The 20443-nt window shown below is 45.8% G+C and overlaps 2 protein-coding genes across 2 annotated transcripts in view; both read right to left on the reverse strand.

The window, feature by feature from the left end:
• Positions 1-937: 937 nt before the first annotated feature.
• On the reverse strand, positions 938-15284 carry LOC106813563. The gene is given in 11 exon segments (XM_014817730.1): positions 938-3955; positions 4356-4497; positions 6946-7030; positions 7646-7705; positions 7953-7968; positions 7970-8109; positions 9417-9537; positions 9848-9918; positions 11076-11210; positions 11805-12609; positions 14705-15284. Coding segments are annotated over 11 exon segments (2115 nt in total). The 5' UTR covers positions 15091-15284; the 3' UTR covers positions 938-3801.
• A 1416-nt stretch (positions 15285-16700) lies between these two features.
• The window catches only part of LOC106813564 (protein FAM214A-like), a 22474-nt gene continuing 18731 nt past the window's right edge, over positions 16701-20443 (reverse strand). The window contains exons 6-8 of the mRNA XM_014817732.1: positions 18795-18902; positions 18092-18247; positions 16701-16746 (exon numbers count right to left, since the gene is read on the reverse strand). Of these exons, the coding sequence (XP_014673218.1) occupies positions 16701-16746; positions 18092-18247; positions 18795-18902 (310 nt within the window). The remainder of the gene's footprint in view (positions 16747-18091; positions 18248-18794; positions 18903-20443) is intronic.

The following is a 20443-nucleotide window of genomic DNA, read 5'->3' on the forward strand; positions in this document are numbered from 1 at the left end:
CTTTCTTTTTTCTTTCTTTCTCTGTCGCATTTTCTCTCGCTTTTTTTCTCAATTTAGCGAAGTGGCGGATACGCGGGAGCAACATCAGATAACGATGCGTTGTTTATCGACCCATAATCGGCGCAGACGGCCGTCTATCTCCCTATATAGATCTAGCTGCGTCAAAAGCATCGGTGCAGTGCGGTGGTATTTTCTAATGCAAGGGAGGTCGTGTTTATCGATCTCTATATCTGTTTATCAGTCCATCTATTCATTCGCCAGCTCGTCGATACGCCTGTCTGTCGAACTGGCTTGGCACTATAGTTAAACTACGTGTAACACGGCACTGCTGTAAAGATGCGTTTGGATTGCATGAGACAGTCAACCAAACGACCTCGGTTCACTACTGTGTGAATCACCAGCTCCAGCAGATATAAATACCCTTCGCTGGCTGGTGCCGAATATACGTAAGCTTGCATCGACTTCCATCACCGACAAACCCGTCCATATGTATAGCCACATTATTCTCTGCAAGACGCACTGCCTATAAGGACTTCTGCCGGAATCGAAATACAGCCAAAACTATCGTTTGTTGCGCTGCTATGGCTCTCCGAAAGAATGGTTAGGAGCTCAATGAGCACCGCGCACAAGTTTGGGTGGCTAGCACGTAAACGGGCCGCGACACGCAGATTTCTACTTAACGACACACTCGTCGTTAGTGGCAGCCGCGATGCAAAACCTGATCGTCACGTACACACACACACGCACACGCACACGCACACGCGCGCGCACACACACGCACGCTCGCGCGTGCGCACGCACACATAGCATTCTGGCGAGTTTCATGTCGGACTGCGCTAACCCTGCGAAATATGGATTAAAACGATGCCTCACTTTTGAAACAGCCTAAAACGCAAATGCACTTGATTAATAGAGAGAAAAAACACTATTGGTCCGATTAATGTTTTTACATCAAATGTGTATTTATTAGCAATAAAGGATGTGTAATAACACACACCTCACTACTCAGCTACACACAGAATTAATGGTCCTTGAAGCATTTTGGCCTATTTCTATTAAACTTACTATAAATGTCAGATCTAAACCAAACGTAAAAATATTTGGTGCGAAAAACGGCTAATTTACTACGCTGTGCTTGTCAAACGTGCAAAATCAATGGGCGATGCTTTCACGCACGCATACACGTACACACACGCACACACTTCAGCTAAGGCGATATCCCGAAGATTTAGAGTGGAACATCGCAGAAGTAGCCGTCTATTCTAAAAAATACACGCCTGCATGTCAGCTAACGTCAGCTCTGGCTCAGGTCACTTGCAGCCGCGAAACTGTAAACTATAATGCCCTATAGCCGACTTATGTACAGTATATGTACTATAAGAACCTATTAGTTTCACGCGTATTATGCACATATATCTCTCCAGTCAGATCGATCGCTACCCTACATGTTAGTGCCCGTTGAAGCTTACCGTGAGAACGAACACATTCAATATGTATCACATATTGTATTGCAAGCGGTCCATCCGCTTTACTCGCCGCGTGTAATGTCTGTCCGCCGCCTGGGATTGTGCGGGTGAAAATAAAACGTGCATAAAACTGTAATCGGACTATCGGCATAACATGCCGTCCGCATCAGTACGTAACTTATTACGCGATTCATTTCTATTTCCATTTCACATTCGCATACCCTGGATGCCTACCAGTTATACCTCCTCCCTCTAACAAGTATATGCACGTTACTGGCTTAGTACAAAAGAGGCCACTCCACAAATCCTTTAACACCAACTATTTCCTACTAGAGTAACGCGGTGCAACACGCGGTGCTATATTAGTGGACTACTACAATACCATTGCCAAAACGGAAGCGGAGAAAAACTAAAATACCTACATCACTATTTACTGACCCTCTCCCTTTCAAAATTCCTTCGAGCACAGATTCAAAGCTCAAACGTATACGAGACAATAAGTTTAATTGCTTGCTGACAAAAATCATGACTACTTATAATAATACTACTTAGTAAGAATAATTAGAAATGAAACATTGGTGTCTGATGCAGCGCACGTGTACTATACCGACTTCTCCCGCAAAGGAAATATTAGTGCAATGAGTACATTCTCTTTTGTACGTTCAGCATTAGATTCCCGACATAGGTGGGAACAGAAAAACATCTATACGTATTATAGTAAATTCCAAGTAAAACACCAGACCTTAATTGCTACCACGTCAAATTCACTCTTCACCTCCCTACTCTGTATAGTTACACACAATAGCAATACTCAACACTCAATGTTTTAGTGCCTACTATAATATAATAATATATTAGCAAATTTACTCTGCAGTACAGTGCCAGCAATTTCAAACTCGTTTACTATACCAATCTTGATTGCCAAATTTTGTTGGGTCGATTGTAAGCATGCGTTTATAATGGATACTTTAGAGAAGAAATAAAGTTGTTTCGAGTAACAAATTGCTAATCACATTCTTTACTTTAAATCATTTGAATATCGTCAAATTATTAAAATTAAATGTGCCAGACGTTATGCAGCACACATAACAAAAAAAACTTAACAGGAAACCCCCAGGAAGGGCTCCAACACTGACGACACCCTCACAGAGGCTGTCTACTGTTGGGCCGTATTTGATCTACTGCAGCGCTGGACCTCACAGAGAAACAAGTAAAGAGATTTTTAAAAGCTAAACAACTCGTACAGCTAACCCAACTAGCATCATAGCATTATTTTCCCGAGCCGCGTGCATCTTCAATAAAAAAAATGTCTATATATGTAAAATAGGTTTTTAAACTTTCACCACAACACGATTAGGCCTACCTGCTCCCCTAGCCGCGCGCATCGTACCTACTCTATGGTCTTGTAATTATTGTACTATTCCTACATATAATAATAATAATTATAATAATATTAATAAACTTTAGAATTGACTGAAAATCACAAACTTGAGCTGGACGTTGACACTGGATATGAGAGCGTTCCACCAGCATAACAATTAGCTGGTCCTCCACGCACCCATGCAAGCCCCTACACTAAATAATAGACACCACCGGACCACGCAAACTACCTCACCACCAGGTAATATTGTTAGTTCTACACTGTTTAATCGCACAAGCAAGCTTCAACAGAATGTTGCTTATCGATATCTAATAAATGACATAGTACGTGTCATTAAAAAACCCTAGAAGAAAAGTGATTGGAAAGGGTTATCAATCGGTATGACATAAGGTGGGTTATTATTATAATAGTGCCATAAAGCTGTTGTTCCATTGCGAGAATAGTACTTAAGAGTACTTAGAGTAGGCACTTAGAGAGATAGTATTAATCTACTCTGCCGTAAATTAATTAGACCCAGCGGCTTGTGACTTGTTGAGTTAACGCACACCCATCACAAAATCACAGGTGACGAAGCACCAGCTACGAGAGTACACCGACGGCTATTCAACGGAATCCTCGCTTCGCCTCACCGCAAGTGAGTGCGACCCCCCTTCCCCTGCCTGCCTATATCCACCTCCCACAGCGCAATGCATTCTGCAGTTATCGTGAGCCCTTATCGAGCATTCGGCAAAAACCCCAATACAATCCCCTCTAGTTCACACGTCAGTTTACGCGCAGTGCGACTTGGGGTGTGCTTTTGGCGGAACTTTGCTGTCACTCGAACCGTGTCTCGCCACTGCCGGCGCCGTGGCGGCTACTTGCAGGGCGAGAAGCGCGGGTTGACCGGCACATCCGCGAAAGACGACAGCTCGTAGGTGGCGCTGCTTGCCGTGTCGCGGGGCGGAACCGCGGCGACTACTTGCGCGGGGAGAAACGTGGATTCACGGGAACCTCCGTGAAGGATCGCAGTTCGTAGGTGGCGACACTGGTGTCGAGGTCGGCTGAACGTGAGAAGAGCATGCGGATGTCGGTGTGCAGGTACACCTTGCCCGACTTGGAACTTGCAAACCTGTAACAGAAGAGCATCCGCGTGACGTCGACGCGCAAACATGTCGGTAAGAGTGGGTATGTACACACATATATACATGTCGGTAACATGTCGGGTGCACTGTACGAATCGGGTGTTCAGGCAGACAGGAGGCAGGAGACAGGAAAGGGAGTTCAGGCAGACAGGAGGCAGGAGACAAGAGAGGGAGTTCAGGCAGACAGGGGACAGGAGACAGGAGACAGGAGACAGGAGAGGGAGTTCAGGCAGACAGGAGACAGGCGAGGGAGTTCAGGGAAGATAGAAGGAAATCTTTAGACTCAGTAAAAGCTACTGAGAACACGTCGGCTACACTGGCCGGGTTTCGTCGTCTCTCCGACAGTGGCTAGTTGAGCAAGTGTGGCTCCCGCGAGCCATGCTTAACCTGTGATTCAGGCTCTGCTCGAATGCGTACCAGTGCTCGAGCGAGCACACACAATTACCGTACACGATAATGTCACCTAAACATTGTAGGATGAGCAGTTCAAAGGCGAGATAAAAGCCGCGACTACGTGGCGTAACTGATCACGTTAGTCGACATTATTCATGCATGTATACCGGTCTCGAAACCAGGTCACAAGCAAGCCTGGTGAGTTAGGTCATACCACGTGTAACATACGTACTACAGAACTACACATAGGGTTATATATAGATCTGTGGTTAGGAGCAGCCGACTGCGAAGAAAATAGCTATCTAACGAAAGCAATAAAGCTGCTTAGCATGGAATCACTATTTGTACTCAAACAAATGATACAAATATAAACCTTTTGGGAGGAGATGCAAGAAAATTATCTTTGTTGCTGTCTTGTCTTGACTGCAGCTCATGTGCATATATGTGCATGTACAAAGTCATAAGCTAGTATACAAGCGAGTAGCAAGTATAACAAGTGCCGCATAGCGACAGCGCTCATCTAACGTCTACTGCGGTGACTCTGTGGTGGAGTGGAGGGATTCTAGTAAACCTGTTAGTCCCAAATGTGTTCACATACACGCCGAACAGTGGAATGCACAGGGATCGGTATCAGGAACCTTCTCAAGAAGATTGTCGTTGGATCGTTATGAAAGTTGCCAACGAATGGCGCGTACGTTTAAGTGTCTTCAGATTAAAGATGAAGCTTCCCATCATTCGTAGTAGCAACAACTATTTGCAAGAGCAGAATAGGTACAGCTGCATCCATTTACCTACGCAACGCCTACAGGCTGCAAATTGCCAATAGAGAGCTGCCACCTGCAACCAATTAACGCAGGCAAAAACTGCCCAACACATGCACTGCATTGCACTGGCAGCACTGTAACATACTGACAGTACAGAATGACATAGAAATTTATAACGATTTAAGAACATACACCTTCTTTAACCAAATTAGCTTGAATGTCACTGTGACATTGTAGCCTCATAATCCAGGCATGTATAGATTTACTAGCAAACCCGGCAGTCAAATCTTTCTAACAGACAGTCAACAAATCCAAGTTTAACCCTCCCTCTTGAGGTCAAAAGGTTATCCGACACTTACTCTTCGCATGTCAGCAGAAGGACATTTCATGGTCCTTTCAATAAAGCCATAAAAATGCTAGGTCACCGCTGAAACAAAAAAGTTTCTCAATCCTCCTCCAGACCATGTCCTCAGAAAATTCTAAAATCTGCCTGTGCCCACTGACCTTGACTGTGACCTCAAATTTGCGCGCACAGTGATGGTTTTCCTACCATGATGCTATACACCGACTATCACGAGCTAGGTCGAGCCGTTTAGATTTGTGCCGCAATCTTGCATTTCCTCCCTATACCTTAAGTTAAGGAGTGAATGTTCCCCCTTCTTTTACACCTCTTGACCTTTGACCTTTGACCCCCAGCTTCGACATCCCAACTCGTTTTGACGATCCCCCAAACGACCCGAAATATCGTGACCGTACGTCAAGCGGTTAAGATTTTCGTGCCCAACTGTTGACGGTACGACCGACGACCGACCGGACGGACGGACAAGCGATTCTACAAGCTGCATCTGACTATGTCAGATGAGCTAAAAATTTGGAACTTAACAAGAAAGTTAAAGACAGCACCTGTTCTTAATATATAATAGCGGAATTAAGCTTGCATGGCACATACCCATACCTGCACGAAAGAAGTGGCCATACTTGCGACAACGTTTGCACATAGAAAGGTTTCAATATCACCTCTGCTCTACATTACCCTGAATTTTACCGAGAGCTAATATATATTAATATGGTATCATTATGACATAGCATTATTAGCTCCTGATATTACTGAGAAGCCTCCTAGCAAATTCGTTTGACTCGTTCCAATAGACTATCCATAAAGCCATAATTGCGATAGCTGATTAAATAACGGCCAGTATGGTAACAAAAAAAGAGAACCCATGCTCATGAACCAAATCTGCCAAGACTCACTTACATTTGAAAAATGGTTTGAAAAAAAAACCTGCATGGAAAAATGCTGCAGATACACCTATCTGGCACCAGTTAATGACGAATCTACGTTCAGATGCTGCCATAGAGCTCAGTAGACTACAAACACCATCGCAAAGAAAATTGTACAGTCAGCTCTCCCTATACCAACCACCATCGGGATCATCCATTTAGTGAGCTTTCGTATAGTTCGCTTTACACAGGGGCATCTGTCTCAGATGAGTGTGGACTTAAAAAGTCGATCAGTTTAAAGTGGAATAAGCATTGAACGGGAATTCGGTATTTTGCCTGTATAAATTAGACAGTAAAGGAAATTTATTATTTGTCTGAATAAATTAACACACAAGGTCATGACATGAGTATAGAGAATGTTTAACACTAACAATCATTAAAACAATGTGAGTTGATTGCTATCGCCGTCGAATATTACCAACTATTAGCGTATATTGCATTAAATGCACTAGATACCTGAGATGTATTAGAAAGCGTAGTCGTCCCGCATCAGCGCAGGTTGCTCCGGTTGGCATGTAAATATACGCTGTCTCACAAACGTTTGACAGTTGGAGGCATGTCACGCGAGGTCAATACATCACCACAAACATCTTCAACCACAGTCTGGTTTGGATTGAAGAGCGTCTAGGAGGTAAATTCGAATAATTCAAGTTTGTTGACTACATACGTGTCTAGATATACTACATACGTACTACAATACAGTGCCACGCATACGTATTATTTATGTAGTAACGAAAAAGATCACGCAATAAAAGTTCTAGTTTTGCGGCAAGTGGATCGTATGTGCGCTCATGGGAGCATATGAATTTTGCAGTGACGCACTTTATGAAATACATCGCACTCGACCTAATTAATATGCACCACCAGCACAGAAGCAGAGCCTCGAATTTCCCCCTGAACAAAGGGACTAATCCATACGGATTTTTACTTCACACCTACTAAATAATTGTCGTTGCCAAACAGTTGTTTTGCCAATACTTGTGATTCTGACTAGGCTAAATCTATTGAAGAAAATAGCAAATCTTTGTGTTATGGATTCCATTTTGCGTGCTACGAAGAAACACAAAGAACAACATAAATGGCAGATTGCAGATTAGATTCATTATTAACAGAATAAGAATGGATAATTTCTATCTGGTGAGCAATCTAGTGCTGCGCCTGCATTGCAGCGCGGTGGCATCACACACTTGTCAAGAAAGCTAATAAACATGAGGTAATCATAAACACTGATACACTTACCACTTGCACTGTGCCTTTGCTAGGAACCCTGTATCCTTTTTTGCCTAGATTTACATGACCCTAAAAAGACACCCCGAAAAACCACTAATATGTTCTTATAGTACCTGTACCGTACATTGCATAAAGAGTACAATTGACTGAAGCATACTGCATTTGATTAAACATTAATTTTTGATTACCATCACGCCATTAATTCAAGAATTATGATGCAATGATCTCCTGGTAACAATTATATTAATTTGCACAGTACTTCAATATTTTAGTCTTCTAATGTTATAGAGAGATGAGAAGAGAATGAAAGTCTTACCAGGAAAGGCGAGGGCATCGTCTTCAGACACGTGATAGAAGAAAGTGTGATAGGCAGTTGTGATGTGGGTTGGCCAGAACACACCGGCTGCACCTATTTCTGCACTGAATCCCTCTACAGTTCCAACAGGTTCCAGCCTGCCATTTAGCACGACCTCCTACAGAAAGACACCATATCACAATGGATGACCCCATATTATTTAAAATCCCCAGTTAATCTTAATACAACCAGCTGATGTTAATGGGGATGGAGCTTATTATAGTTTAACAGTTACGACTGAGAACCATCTAAATCCTATTTCCAACAATAAAAAAACCACAACGTTAAAGCTGTGATAATCGTATTAATAATAATATAATTATAATAATAAACATAACTAGACACCGCAGTTATCGCCTACGTAACATGTGTTCCCTCAGTGATCTAGTATGAATGTAAATATCTCTCGTAAGGACGTAAAAGGTAGGTAAAGTTAAATAAGTTCACTAAGACAAAGGTGTTACACAACTCAAACTTCGCTGAGATGCAAGTATGTTAAAATGGTTGCCTTAGGGGTTTGTGGTACCGACACACCTTTAATCCCCAATATGTGTAAGTATACGAAGTTTGCTCCGTTAGGTCAATTAGGGGCCGAGTTATAGAGCGGAAGGGAAATATGATCAAGGTCAAGGTAAAGGTCAAATAAAGGTCGTAGTGACCTGGTTTTGGTATGCTGCGACCTTCTCCCCAAAATGTGTAATAGACTATGTTTGGGCACGCTAGGTCAATTAGGCTCCGAGTTATAGAGCGGAAGGGAAATATGATCAAGGTCAAATAAAGCTCGTAGTGACCTGGTTTTGGTATGCTGCGACCTTCTCCCCAAGATGTGTAAGTAGACTGTTTAGGCACGCTAGGTCAATTAGGGGTCGAGTTATAGAGCGGAAGGGAAAGTGTCTGCGGCAGCGGCGGCGGCTGTACAGACATGAAACCATAGTATCCCCGCCAACTTTGTCGCGGGGTATACAATTATTAATGCTATATATACTAAATTAATTATATAAGTATACATAATTATAATGTATACTAAAAGCTACAGTACAGTAGAGTAACTGACACAGATTTAACACCATCTTATTATCTTTATTACTCAGCCACAACTGCTGTACAAACATATACAAGCCACGCATGACAGCTATAGAGTTATGATATGTCACGAGGAAATCACAGAGCACATGGTAAACACGGTATATTTACCCAGACTGGAATGGAAAACGAGGTTAACCATCACTTTCCATTTCGCGTTTTCATTACCACCCGTTGGCCTAGACACGTACAGCTAGCATAGTCACTATTTCTGCTGTCTTGCGATCGTCAGCTGTCAATTTCTCTGCACAACATACTAGATGCAAAGCCGGGGCATGTAACGTGTACTATTGTAATAATAGAGCACCGTATTCAATGCGTCAAATGTTAGTTAGTGCTCACCTCAAAATTTCCGAGTAGACTGGAGCTTGACGAGGCAGGGGCACTGGTACTCAGAACCTTACCACTACCTGGTAGACTGACGTCATCATTCTTACTGTCCAACTTGGAGCAGGAGAGTGCACTGCATCGGTAGAGAAAACACAATTACCTACCGCATCTACCCAGCACTGATGCAATTACTACAGTAAAGAAGCACTAACAAGGGAGCAGGATCCATTCTTAGATGAAACTAGAGGATGTCAACTAACTAGAAAGGACAGGGAAGCAGTTGAGACCACGTTATGCCTTGTGGCCCAATTTTACAACTGAATAGCAAAAGCTCTTGTAAAAAGATTTGTTAGAATACAGTGAAGCAAGTTACAGCGAAGTGACAAGTGACACACTAGGCGATGTGGAGACAATAAATAGAAGATATAATAGGCAAAACTTACTATTTGATGTTACACACTTTAGTAAGTGTTGGGTCAAATTCAAAGCTGCTGTTGCCTCTCCTGAGTGGAGCCTACAAATAGAAAAACAAGTGCCGCAGAGCGACAGCGCTCAACTGACGTGTACTGTAGCCAGGTATTCTTCTGATAAACTCACTGCTAACCAAATCAAGTGCACCCTTCTGCCACCGCGTTCGCGCTCAGAGCATATATCTAGGATACTACTAATAAGTATCTAAAATCTATGATATGCTTTGCTATACCTACTGGTAGTACAGTAATAAAGATACAGCTGTGTAACTTTAACGACTTCGCTTTAAATTAACATGTTATCATGAATAGCGTCAAGCGTAAGCATAGCGGTGGTGGTGGGGGAGGGGTGGAGGGGAGGGGAGGGTGGGGGAGGCTGGAGGGGCTCTAATAGCAAATGCAGTTGCAGTCGTTTGTTAACAGTCATACAATCCATGTTTACCATCCTCTTGAGGTCAAAAGGTTATCAGACACTTACTCTTGTCGAAGTCAGTAGAAGTAGATTTCATGGTCCTTTCAATAGGTCCTTTACAATAAAGTGATAAATAAGGGTAGGCATGGCTCAAACAAAAAAGTTTTGCACTTGCGTCCATTAGACCATGTCCTCAGAAAATGTCGACTGACGCGTTCCCACTGCTTTGACGCTGTGCCTCCAATGTTTGGCGCTGCGTGATGGGTTCCTCCGCCATCCACCACTATACATCGATATTAGCAGCGTAGGTCAAGCCGTTGAGATTTGTGCCGCAATTCCGTATTTCCTCCTATACCTTAAGTTAAGGGGGAAATATTCCCCCTCCATTGACACACCTTTGACCCTTGACCCTTGACCCTTGACCCCCCAAATTCGACATCCCGAGTCCTTTTCACGACCCCCCGCCGTCCCAAATATCAAGACCGTACGTCGAGCGGTTAAGATTTGTGCCCAACTGTTGATGGACGGACGGACGAACAATCATGCGATTCTACAAGCTGCATCTGACTTCGTCAGCTGAGCTAATTAACATCTTATTACACTATACAGGAAACCTTCATAAACCTACGTAAACGACAAGACGACATGAGAGCTGCAGCAAAATCACCCACAGTCTCACTACAGTATCGGTGAGCAATTATAAGTGCAGATTCCTAGAGAGTACATCCGTGACAGGTACATACTGAGCTGCTAGCAACGTAAACGGGCAGCTTTCATAGGTACACGTACAGGACTACTGGAAGATGGTAAGCCAGTCCTTTGATGGAAAATCATGCTAGCAGCACTGTCGAGGGATCGACGATAGCTCAGTCTCTCCGCATCTGTCGGTATCCTCTTAGCTGATCCTCGTAATCCGATGCCAACCTGACGAAGTTTTGTTCACGATTATCATCAAACCCATCGTTAGTTCCACTCAGTTATACGGAAATATGATTTGGAATGATGCCTTCACTAATGACAGCAACCCAAATACTCGTGGGACGTGTATAACACTAAAACTGTACATGTTGATATAAACTCATTCTAATATTATTACACACACACACATATTTACCTACGCTCACTTGCACAATGTTAAACAGATAATTAAACAAGACTATTACTAATTAACGGTTATATTACACCTTCATATGGGTTTCATCCCCTTTTGGTGATATCTTCCATGAAGTAACACAATACAACTAGTAATCACTTCATTCTCCTCTCTGTGCATTGTTAGCACAGGTCTAATGCGAATGAAATTACACACCGCACAGGGACGAAACAATCGACGCACAATCAGGGTATTAGGCAGGAATGAGTATTGTGGGAGTGCAGAAAAAATATTTGGGAGTACAATTTTACAAATGTACACGGCTTTAGATCAATATTTTAGGCCGTGCAGTTTCAAAACTGACCGTTCAAATCCTGGCTGCACGGCTCGCTGGCTAATACGTTGCACACAATCGACACACGTACCTCTCCTGCCTTTTCCTTCTCCTTATCGCATCGCCACAGAGAGCCAGAGAGACTCTTCGCGCTGCGGGAGGAGGAGTCGGCGGGGGCGGCGGCGACGGGCGGGGGGAAGCCTGCGCGGGCGTCTGTCGGGCTGCGTGGCACGCGCGACGAGAACGCACACGCCGCGAGCTCAGAGTCGAGCAGCGAGCCGTCCAGCCGGCTGAAACTCGACGAGAGACTCGACGACGACGTCGTCCTCTCCCCGCTGCCGCCGCGCTGCGAGGGCGCCACCGCGGCAGCGCTGTTCTCCAGCAGGAGGCGGAAGTCGGGCGTCGAGCAGTGCTGCGAGCGAAAGGCCGTCAGTGAGTCGGCGTCAGCGTCGAAGCTTCGCTCAGACATGTCGCTGAACTGCGAGAGCGATGACAGCGACGTGTCAAGGCCCTCGGCGAGGCACTCGTTGTAGCTGAATCCCCGGAGGTCGCCGAAGGTCGACGCCGCGGCGCGGTCCACGCCCCGCGCCACTTCGCCAGAGGTCGCCGTCGCCGCGCCGCCGTCGACGCTTCGAGCCACGCCCTCGACGCTTCGAGCCACGCCCTCCTCCACCACCGCCGTCGCGCCGCGGCCCACGCCCCGCGCCACAACATCGCCGGAGGTCGCAGCGCGCTGCTGCCTGGCGACGTCGGAGCTGACGTCGGAGACGTGGCAGATGGCGCTGGCCTCCATGGAGAAGGATGAGCGGCGGAGGCAGCGCTGCGTAACGGCGATCTGCTGCTCAAGATGCCGCAGTGTGACGCCGTCATCCTCCGCCGGCAGGTAGAACTTACACCTGCGCGACGACAGATAGCGTTGTAGCAATATCAAAAGGAGAGATAGACAACAGACAAGATGACAGATAGACCTTTGACCCCCAGCTTCAACATCCCAACTCGGTTTCGGATTCCCCCCCCCCCACGTCCCGAATATCGTGACCGTACGTCGAGCCGTTTAGATTTGTGCCCAACTGTTGAGGGACGCACGGACGCACGCTCATGCGATTCTACAAGCTGCATCTGACTACGTCAGATGAGCTAAAGACAGATAGACAACAGAGAAGACGACAGAAAGCATTGTAGCAATATCAAAAAGACAGATAGACAATAGACAAGACGACAGATAGCGTTGTAGCAATATCAAAAAGACAGATAGACAACAGAGAAAACGACAGATAGCATTGTAGCAATATCAAAAGGAGAGATAGACAACAGTCAAGACGACAGATAGCATTGTAGCAATATCAAAAGGAGAGATAGACAACAGTCAAGACGACAGATAGCATTGTAGCAATATCAAAAGGAGAGATAGACAACAGTCAAGATGACAGATAGCATTGTAGCAATATCAAAACAAGTGCCGCAGAGCGACAGCGCTCAACTGACGTGTACTGTAGCCGGGTATTCTTCTGATAAACTCCCTGGCAACCGAATCAAGTGTGCCCTCCCGCCACCGCGTTCGTGCTCAGAGCATATATATCTAGGATACTACTAATACAGATCTCAAATCTATGATAGCTAGGCTTTGATATACCGGTAGTACATTTATATAGATACAGCTGTGTAACTTTTTAACTGTGTACCCTTCGTGCGTGATAACCTCACTCCATTGAGTTGCTGAAATCCAAGTATATTCAGGCAGGTGATAATTTCGCTCAACTGTGAGTTAACACATCTGCATTGCAGGTTGCCAGGCAATATATGAAAGTTAGAATAGTGCAGTTCACCCCCATGCATGCGTAATGGGCTGCCCACCGATGTTTTTTGGCCTACCTATGCGAGCATTCAGCGTATCATACATGTTTCGGCTAATCACAGAGTGCTACTCAGGGCTGCCTGAGTACAGACTGCTTAAGAAGAAATAATTTGATTTGAGGAGCGTAAACCTTGTTCACAACATTTGCCTTTAGTAATTGAACTGTGCAATCTGTAATCTGACATCCACAATAGCAAAAAGCAGTTCAGTCCTTTGTTAACAGTCAACAATCCATGTTTAACTCCTCCTGCTTGAGGGTTTAAAAGGTTATTCGACACTTACTCTTCGCATTTCAGCAGAAGTACATTTTATGGTCCTTTCAAATAAAGCCATAAAAATGGTAGGTCACCATAGGAACAAAAAAGTTTTTCCAATCGTCGCCGTCAGACCATGTCCTCAGAAAATGTCTAAAATCTGCCCTCTGCCCCATTGACTATTGACCTGTGGCCATCTCCAATTTCGGCAAGCATGATGGCTTTCCTACCACGATCTGCTATACACGACTATCACGAGCCTAGGTCGAGCGCGTTTAGATTTGTGTCGCAATTCTGCATTTCCTCCCTATACCATAGTTAAGGGGGAAAGTTCCCCTTCTTTACACCTCTTGACCTTTGACCCCCAGCTTCGACATCCAACTCGTTTCGGATTACCCCCAAGTCCCGAATATCCGTGACCGTACCTCGAGGCGGTTAAGATTTGTGCCCAACTGTTGACGGACGGACGCCGGACGAGGCCGGAACGACAATCATGCGATTCTACAAGCTGCATCTGACTACGTCAGATGAGCTAAAGATAGATAGACAACAGAGAAGACGACAGAAAGCGTTGTAGCAATATCAAAAATGGTTAGAGATTAACCTCTTTAACGCAGACAGGCATGATCTGCTTGCGAGAGAAGAGGGAAGGCCACAAGTTTACTCACCCAGGCTTGGTAAGTAAATAGTGATTTTTGGTGCTTTTACGTGGGTTTTGTTAGACAGTGGGTGTTAATTAAGTAATAGTAATCATGCAGGAGTGTTCCCTAAAAATGTAACAGTTCGAGGTAGGTAGGAGGCAGTAGCAGTAAGTATAGACGAGGTAGTAGGCAGTCATTAAAGAAAAATGCCTTGTAAAATTAATCTCTCATCAGTCAGTACCTGGGATCCGTGTCCATCAACGGCTGGAAGGCCTGGAGACTCGAGTCTGACGCGGCTCTCGAGCGATTTCTTCTGTCCCACGCCCTCTCCTGCGGGCCATCCTGACGACCACCCTGCTTCCTGTAGTCGCTGCCCTGTCTCTTCCCATCACGGCACACCGGGTCGCTCTTTACCGATACTGTCGGGTTGTCGAGCGTCCCAGACGCGCTATCACATGTAAGCTTTTTATCACAGTCTCGGGTCACGCGGTCATGCAAACCGCGCGATGGATCACCTCTCTGCGGCCGATCGACCGCGCGTGCCGATCGCTCACCGCGTGACTCGGGCAACCGATACTTATTCAGCGCCACAGGCTCGCATGTCCTGTTATCGCTGGCAGCCGGCATCAACGTTGTGTTGTCACTGGACCAGCCCCGGCATTAACGTTCTGTTGTTGCCGGCCCCCTGCATCAACGCTTTGTTGACGCTGGCCTCTGGAATGAACGTTCTGGTGTTGCTGGCCGCCGGCATTACCGTTCCATTGTTGCTGGCCCTGGCGATCACTGCTCCGTTGTTGCTGGGAGTTGGCATTACCGTTCCATTGTTACTCAGCCCTGGGCATCACTGTCTGCCGTTGTTGCTGGCCGCGCAGCATTACCGTTCGATTGTTGTGGCCCCGGCATCAATGCTCCCGTTGTTGCGGCCGCCAGCATTACCGCTTCGATTGTTGTGGCCCGCGGCATCAATCGCTTCCGTTGTGCGGAGCTAGGCATTACCGTCCCACTTGCCGCTGGCTTCCGACGTACGTCCTGCTGCGAGTCCACAAGGCGGTGTCGCCGCGGAACAGGCGGAGCAGGTGTCGCTGGCCGGCCGCCAGCCCGCCCAAACGCCGCCATCTCTTTGCCGCCAGCCGTGCATGACGCCGCTCCACGGCGGCCCATGCGCCACTCGCAGCCGCCTGGGGTAAGCATCTCTCTTTGTGATCCTGGCTCACAGTGGGGCGGGGCGCGGGAGGGGAACTACCCATGGCCCTTCTAACAGTGCCGCGGAGGGGTACTCATCTGTTCCAAGATCATCGTGGTGCTGGTCTTTCTCCCGCGCACCGCCGTGACTGGGCCGAGCTAGGTCGGAGGGGGGAAGAAGGGACATGAGGACGCAAGGGGCAGTCGGGGGAAAGACCGCGCCAGAAGCGGTCAAGGAGGGGGCAGATTGGACGCTGCGATCGAACTGACGGTCTTCTGCCAAGGGTACTGCCCCCGCCGGGCATCAGCTCTTCTGGCTTCAGCGCCCTTCCAGTCTTGCGGCTCATCGTGACCGGCTCTCGCCGCGGTCGCGTCGTCTGAGTCGCGTCGACGTCGCGGAGAGGGGACTCGGGTGAGGGGAGATGCCAGAACGGTAGGAGCGTTCTGGAAGCAGTCGAAGAGGGTACTCGATGCACGCCTCAGCGCGCGAATAGACCGCGTCCCGCCTCCCACTTCTTATAAACGGCTCGTCAGCCAAATCTAATGGTCGAAGGTCCCGAGGCTGCGATCGAAGGGAGGTAGCAAAGGAAAAGGGATGAGGGGCGCGCCCCGGTCCGGCACATCACCGCCGCGTAGGCGGTCGGCGGCGGCGGAGCGTCTGACCAGGGCAGCGCGGCCACTCATGGTACTATGGGGTGCCGTCGGCGAGCGAGGAAGGAGAGCACGCGTCCGTTCCGCCGCCGGGTGAGGCCAGATAGGATTCCCGGAGCGGGCGCGTGTGTGTCCTCGACCCGGCCAGGCTCTCGGCGATTGCACCGCGACCCATTCGTAGCTGGCCAGACCGGACGGCAACCGACCGATCGGACCGACGTTATGCCCGACGACTCGCCACACAGCACGTGGCTACGGCTGCGGCAGCGAGAGCCTTGTCGAGGCAGCAGAAAAATGCCGCCGTCCGCCACTCACGCCGGACGCTGGCCAATCATTGCCTTGGCGGGGCCGAGCTGCGGAGCCAGGAACCGGACTCGAGGCATGGCGAGGCAGTACGTGCGTCGCTAGTCGCTCGACAGCGTCGCCGCATCCTTCTCCAGTACGATGTACCTGAGCGACGTACAACACGCGGAAGTAAATTATGACATCTGTTACTGCCACTAACTCGTATTATGTGTATTATGTAGATGATAGATAAATAGATAGATAGATCAGATAGTATAGACATAGAATAGATAGAGTAGATAGAAAGATAGATGGATAGATAGATGAGATAGGATAGGATAGACTAGATAGCTATACTTGGATAGATAGATAGATAGCATAGAACTAGATAGACTAGATAGCAATAGTACTAGATAGATAGATAGATAAATAGATAGATAGATAGAAAGATAGCTAGACATACATACATACATACATGTATAATGAAAGTGTCAATGACACTGTAGCTCACCTTGGGTGTGAAAGAAGAGGGAGGGGGATATATAAAGCAAGAGTATATATGGGAGAACTCCCATTATATAACATATATCTCCCATTATATACTCTTGATAATGATACATCCATAAATTTTAATGCGAAAATAAATGTTTCAGATCTGAAAGTCTGAAATCTTGACGAGAGATGGCGCTACGCCTAAATGATCGCCATTTTGGTTTTCGAATATCGCGCAAATAAAAACAATAAAATATTCCAGTCAAATTACTGTAACGAAGAATCTAAAACACAATATTACACGTATATAGGTATTACAACTGTTGACCAGTTTAATAGATGAAATAAACGTAATAAGATGTTGTCATCTCTCCCATAGGAGTAACAACTGTTTTGGGGCTAGCCTTACACATTCACATACCAAAATTTAACAAAATCAAATAAATTTAGATGGCCATTTTCATTTTTGCCAAAAAGTTGGCGTGGCTCAAAAGTAGGTAGACTGGCGTGCTCCAAAATAAGACGCTCAAATCTCTCCCATAGGAGTAACAACTGTACGCAATTTCAAACATGTGGGTCAAACGGTTCTTGAGTTATCGTTGACCGTAGGCAGACACTGAAATGCATAGTGAAGTTGCCAAAATCTACCTAATTTGCATAATTTAAAAAAAAATCAAAACCCTTGTGATATGTTTTGGGGCCAGTCCTCATTCATTCACATACTATAAATGAGCAAAATCCATTGAACCTGAACTGACTTATGGCCATTTCCAAAAAATGAATCTTCTTCAAAAAATTCAATGGTTCTAGAGTTATCGTTGACCGTAGCCAAATGTTGACAGACGGACGGACGTACGACGAACGACACCCCATGGCAATAGCTCATCTTGACGATGTCAAGGCCAGCTAAAAATTTAAATATAGTGTTCCTGCAACTCATCTCTTACTAGTCACCTACTGTCACTTGAGATTGTCAACAGAGCAGAAGGATGCCTATCAGAGGCAGAAAGATATATACCTATCAGGAATATCGACAGGAGGTGAGCTCCTGTGTTCTGGTGCATCAAAGGTTGGGCAGCGATGAGAGGTGGCCACATCTGCCTTCAGTGGTACACCATGCGATTCTTTCTCCTTCCTGTCAGCTGCCTTAGTTTTCCTTCTCGCGCCAGTGTTACCTGAAAAATCATTCATACACACCATACAACATTGAAATGAAATAGTTTGAGAATTTAAATGTTCTTTGAAATGAGTTGTCATGTTGCTTGATAATGTTAAATTTTTTAATGCTCAACAACACTGTAGGTTACATTCCAACAAATCTGCCCTGCGACTTGGCTAAAAACAACGAACCGTAAGCGAATGCAAAAAAAGTGCAACTGGCCTAAAACAGTTGGTGAACACCCTTCTCCTCTTATCACTTTCATAGAAATGCCACTTGAGTTTCGACCTTGCATTAACATTTCGTATGTATTGGTATAGTATTGTATGCATTACACTTACGTTTACATTTACACTTGTATTGTGTTGTGTTGTGTTGTGTTGTGTTGTATTGTATTGTATTGTATTGTATTGTATTGTATTGTATTGTATTGTATTGTATTGTATTGTATTGTATTGTATTGTATTGTATTGTATTGTATTGTATTGTATTGTATTGTATTGTATTGTATTGTATTGTATGCATTGGTATGGATTGTTCATTAGCGACGACTCGTCCGTACCCAGCTGCAGCGGTGTCGCTGCCCTCCCCACACGCCGCCATCCGCGCAGACCACCTCCATGCATCTGGGGATCGAATGTCGGAGCAGCGCGGCAACGAGGTCACGGAGATCTTCATCGCCGATGTCTTGCAGATGGCTAGGCGGCAACGACGGGAAGACGTGCTGGTCGGCGGGCCCGTCGAACACGCTGCACACGGCTTCCCCCGGCACACAGAGTCTGCGACGAGCAACGAGCGTACGTGGAGATGCTCCGCCCGCGCTTGTTATGACACTTCCACCGCCGATATCATCACCACTGAGCGTATTCCCTAGATCACGGACCAAAGAGTCTGCGATGAGCGCACGAGCCGTAGGTGAGATACGCGCGTTGTTATGAACAATCGCCCGCGACAGGGCATGCACCACCGCGGCGGTATTCCGCTGATACTTCAGCTGGACCCACGATCGCGATGAGTCGCGCACGAGCGCGTGAGGTGAGATAGAGCGCGTGTTATGACACATGTCCCCCCGACAGCAATGCACCGTCGTAAGCGTGAGTGCGCCGCGAGTACCACGACTAAAAGAACTACGAATCCTCCACGTTTTCGATCTAGGAGGATGAAGGAGAGTGGTGACGACAGTAATGGTCCACGAAATTTAAAACGTAAACACTATTATCTAAGCTGGTCGTAGGCCGGTTTAGCGTAGTAGGGAGTAATTAATCCTACATTAGTCTCAACTGGCTTAATCCTGTAGCTCGAACCCTTTGCAAGGACTTGTTCGTGGCGTAAGTTCCATCCAATGCGCTCCAACTGCGAGAAGTGTAGGGTACGACCTCATGCCTTTCTCAGCATGTACTCACCTCTAATTGGATTTCGCGCAAAAATCCTGAAACACGAGGCGCCGATATGTCACAGAAACTAATTAAGGTTTTTGGCATTTTAACAAGGATCCTGCTCCTACTAAGCGCAATATTTTGCGCACAGTTATGCTTTTTAGTAACGAGTAATAACGCTGGCTTTCATCAAGTATTTTCACACGTCGAATCGCTGGGCGCTTGCTGTTACGTCACACACATCTAGAGTCCAGTGTGGCCTCTATTTCCTCTGTATTTTTGCACTAGTTTAAGTATTTTTGAAACACACTTGCTAGGTGTGTGGAACTCCACACTTACATAGTATAACTCCAGTTCTATTGCTGCAATGCTTTGTTTGATTTTTCTTATAACTTATGTTTCTTTTCTCGTAGGAATTTTCGTTCCTGAGAATGGATACTATAGCTAATCCATCTACAATTGCTATAGCTGATTATACTTCTGTTAGAGCATACCAGTTCTATATATATATATTATGGTATAAAGTATATGGACATAGTGACTTAAACGGTATCTCATGCGCATAGCTGGTGGAAACGAAAGCTCATCTCTTATTTGCCATACATTGCATTCATAAAAGACACATTTCCTTATAAAATCCAAATATTTAATACCATTAAAATATTCATGTAGGCCTAACCTAATATGATCTCATATTAGCAGGTGATGGACTTTAGTTGGTTTCCGTAATAACAATGTAAAAAATTAAATAAAAAAAACCGAAACATAAATACTGATTTTAAACTACAATGGCATACTGTTGTGCATTAGCACTTTCATCTACTTATGCTTACTA

This window comes from Priapulus caudatus, unplaced genomic scaffold, assembly GCF_000485595.1.
Source record: "Priapulus caudatus unplaced genomic scaffold, Priapulus_caudatus-5.0.1 Scaffold792, whole genome shotgun sequence".
NCBI classification, from domain to species: domain Eukaryota; kingdom Metazoa; phylum Priapulida; class Priapulimorpha; order Priapulimorphida; family Priapulidae; genus Priapulus; species Priapulus caudatus.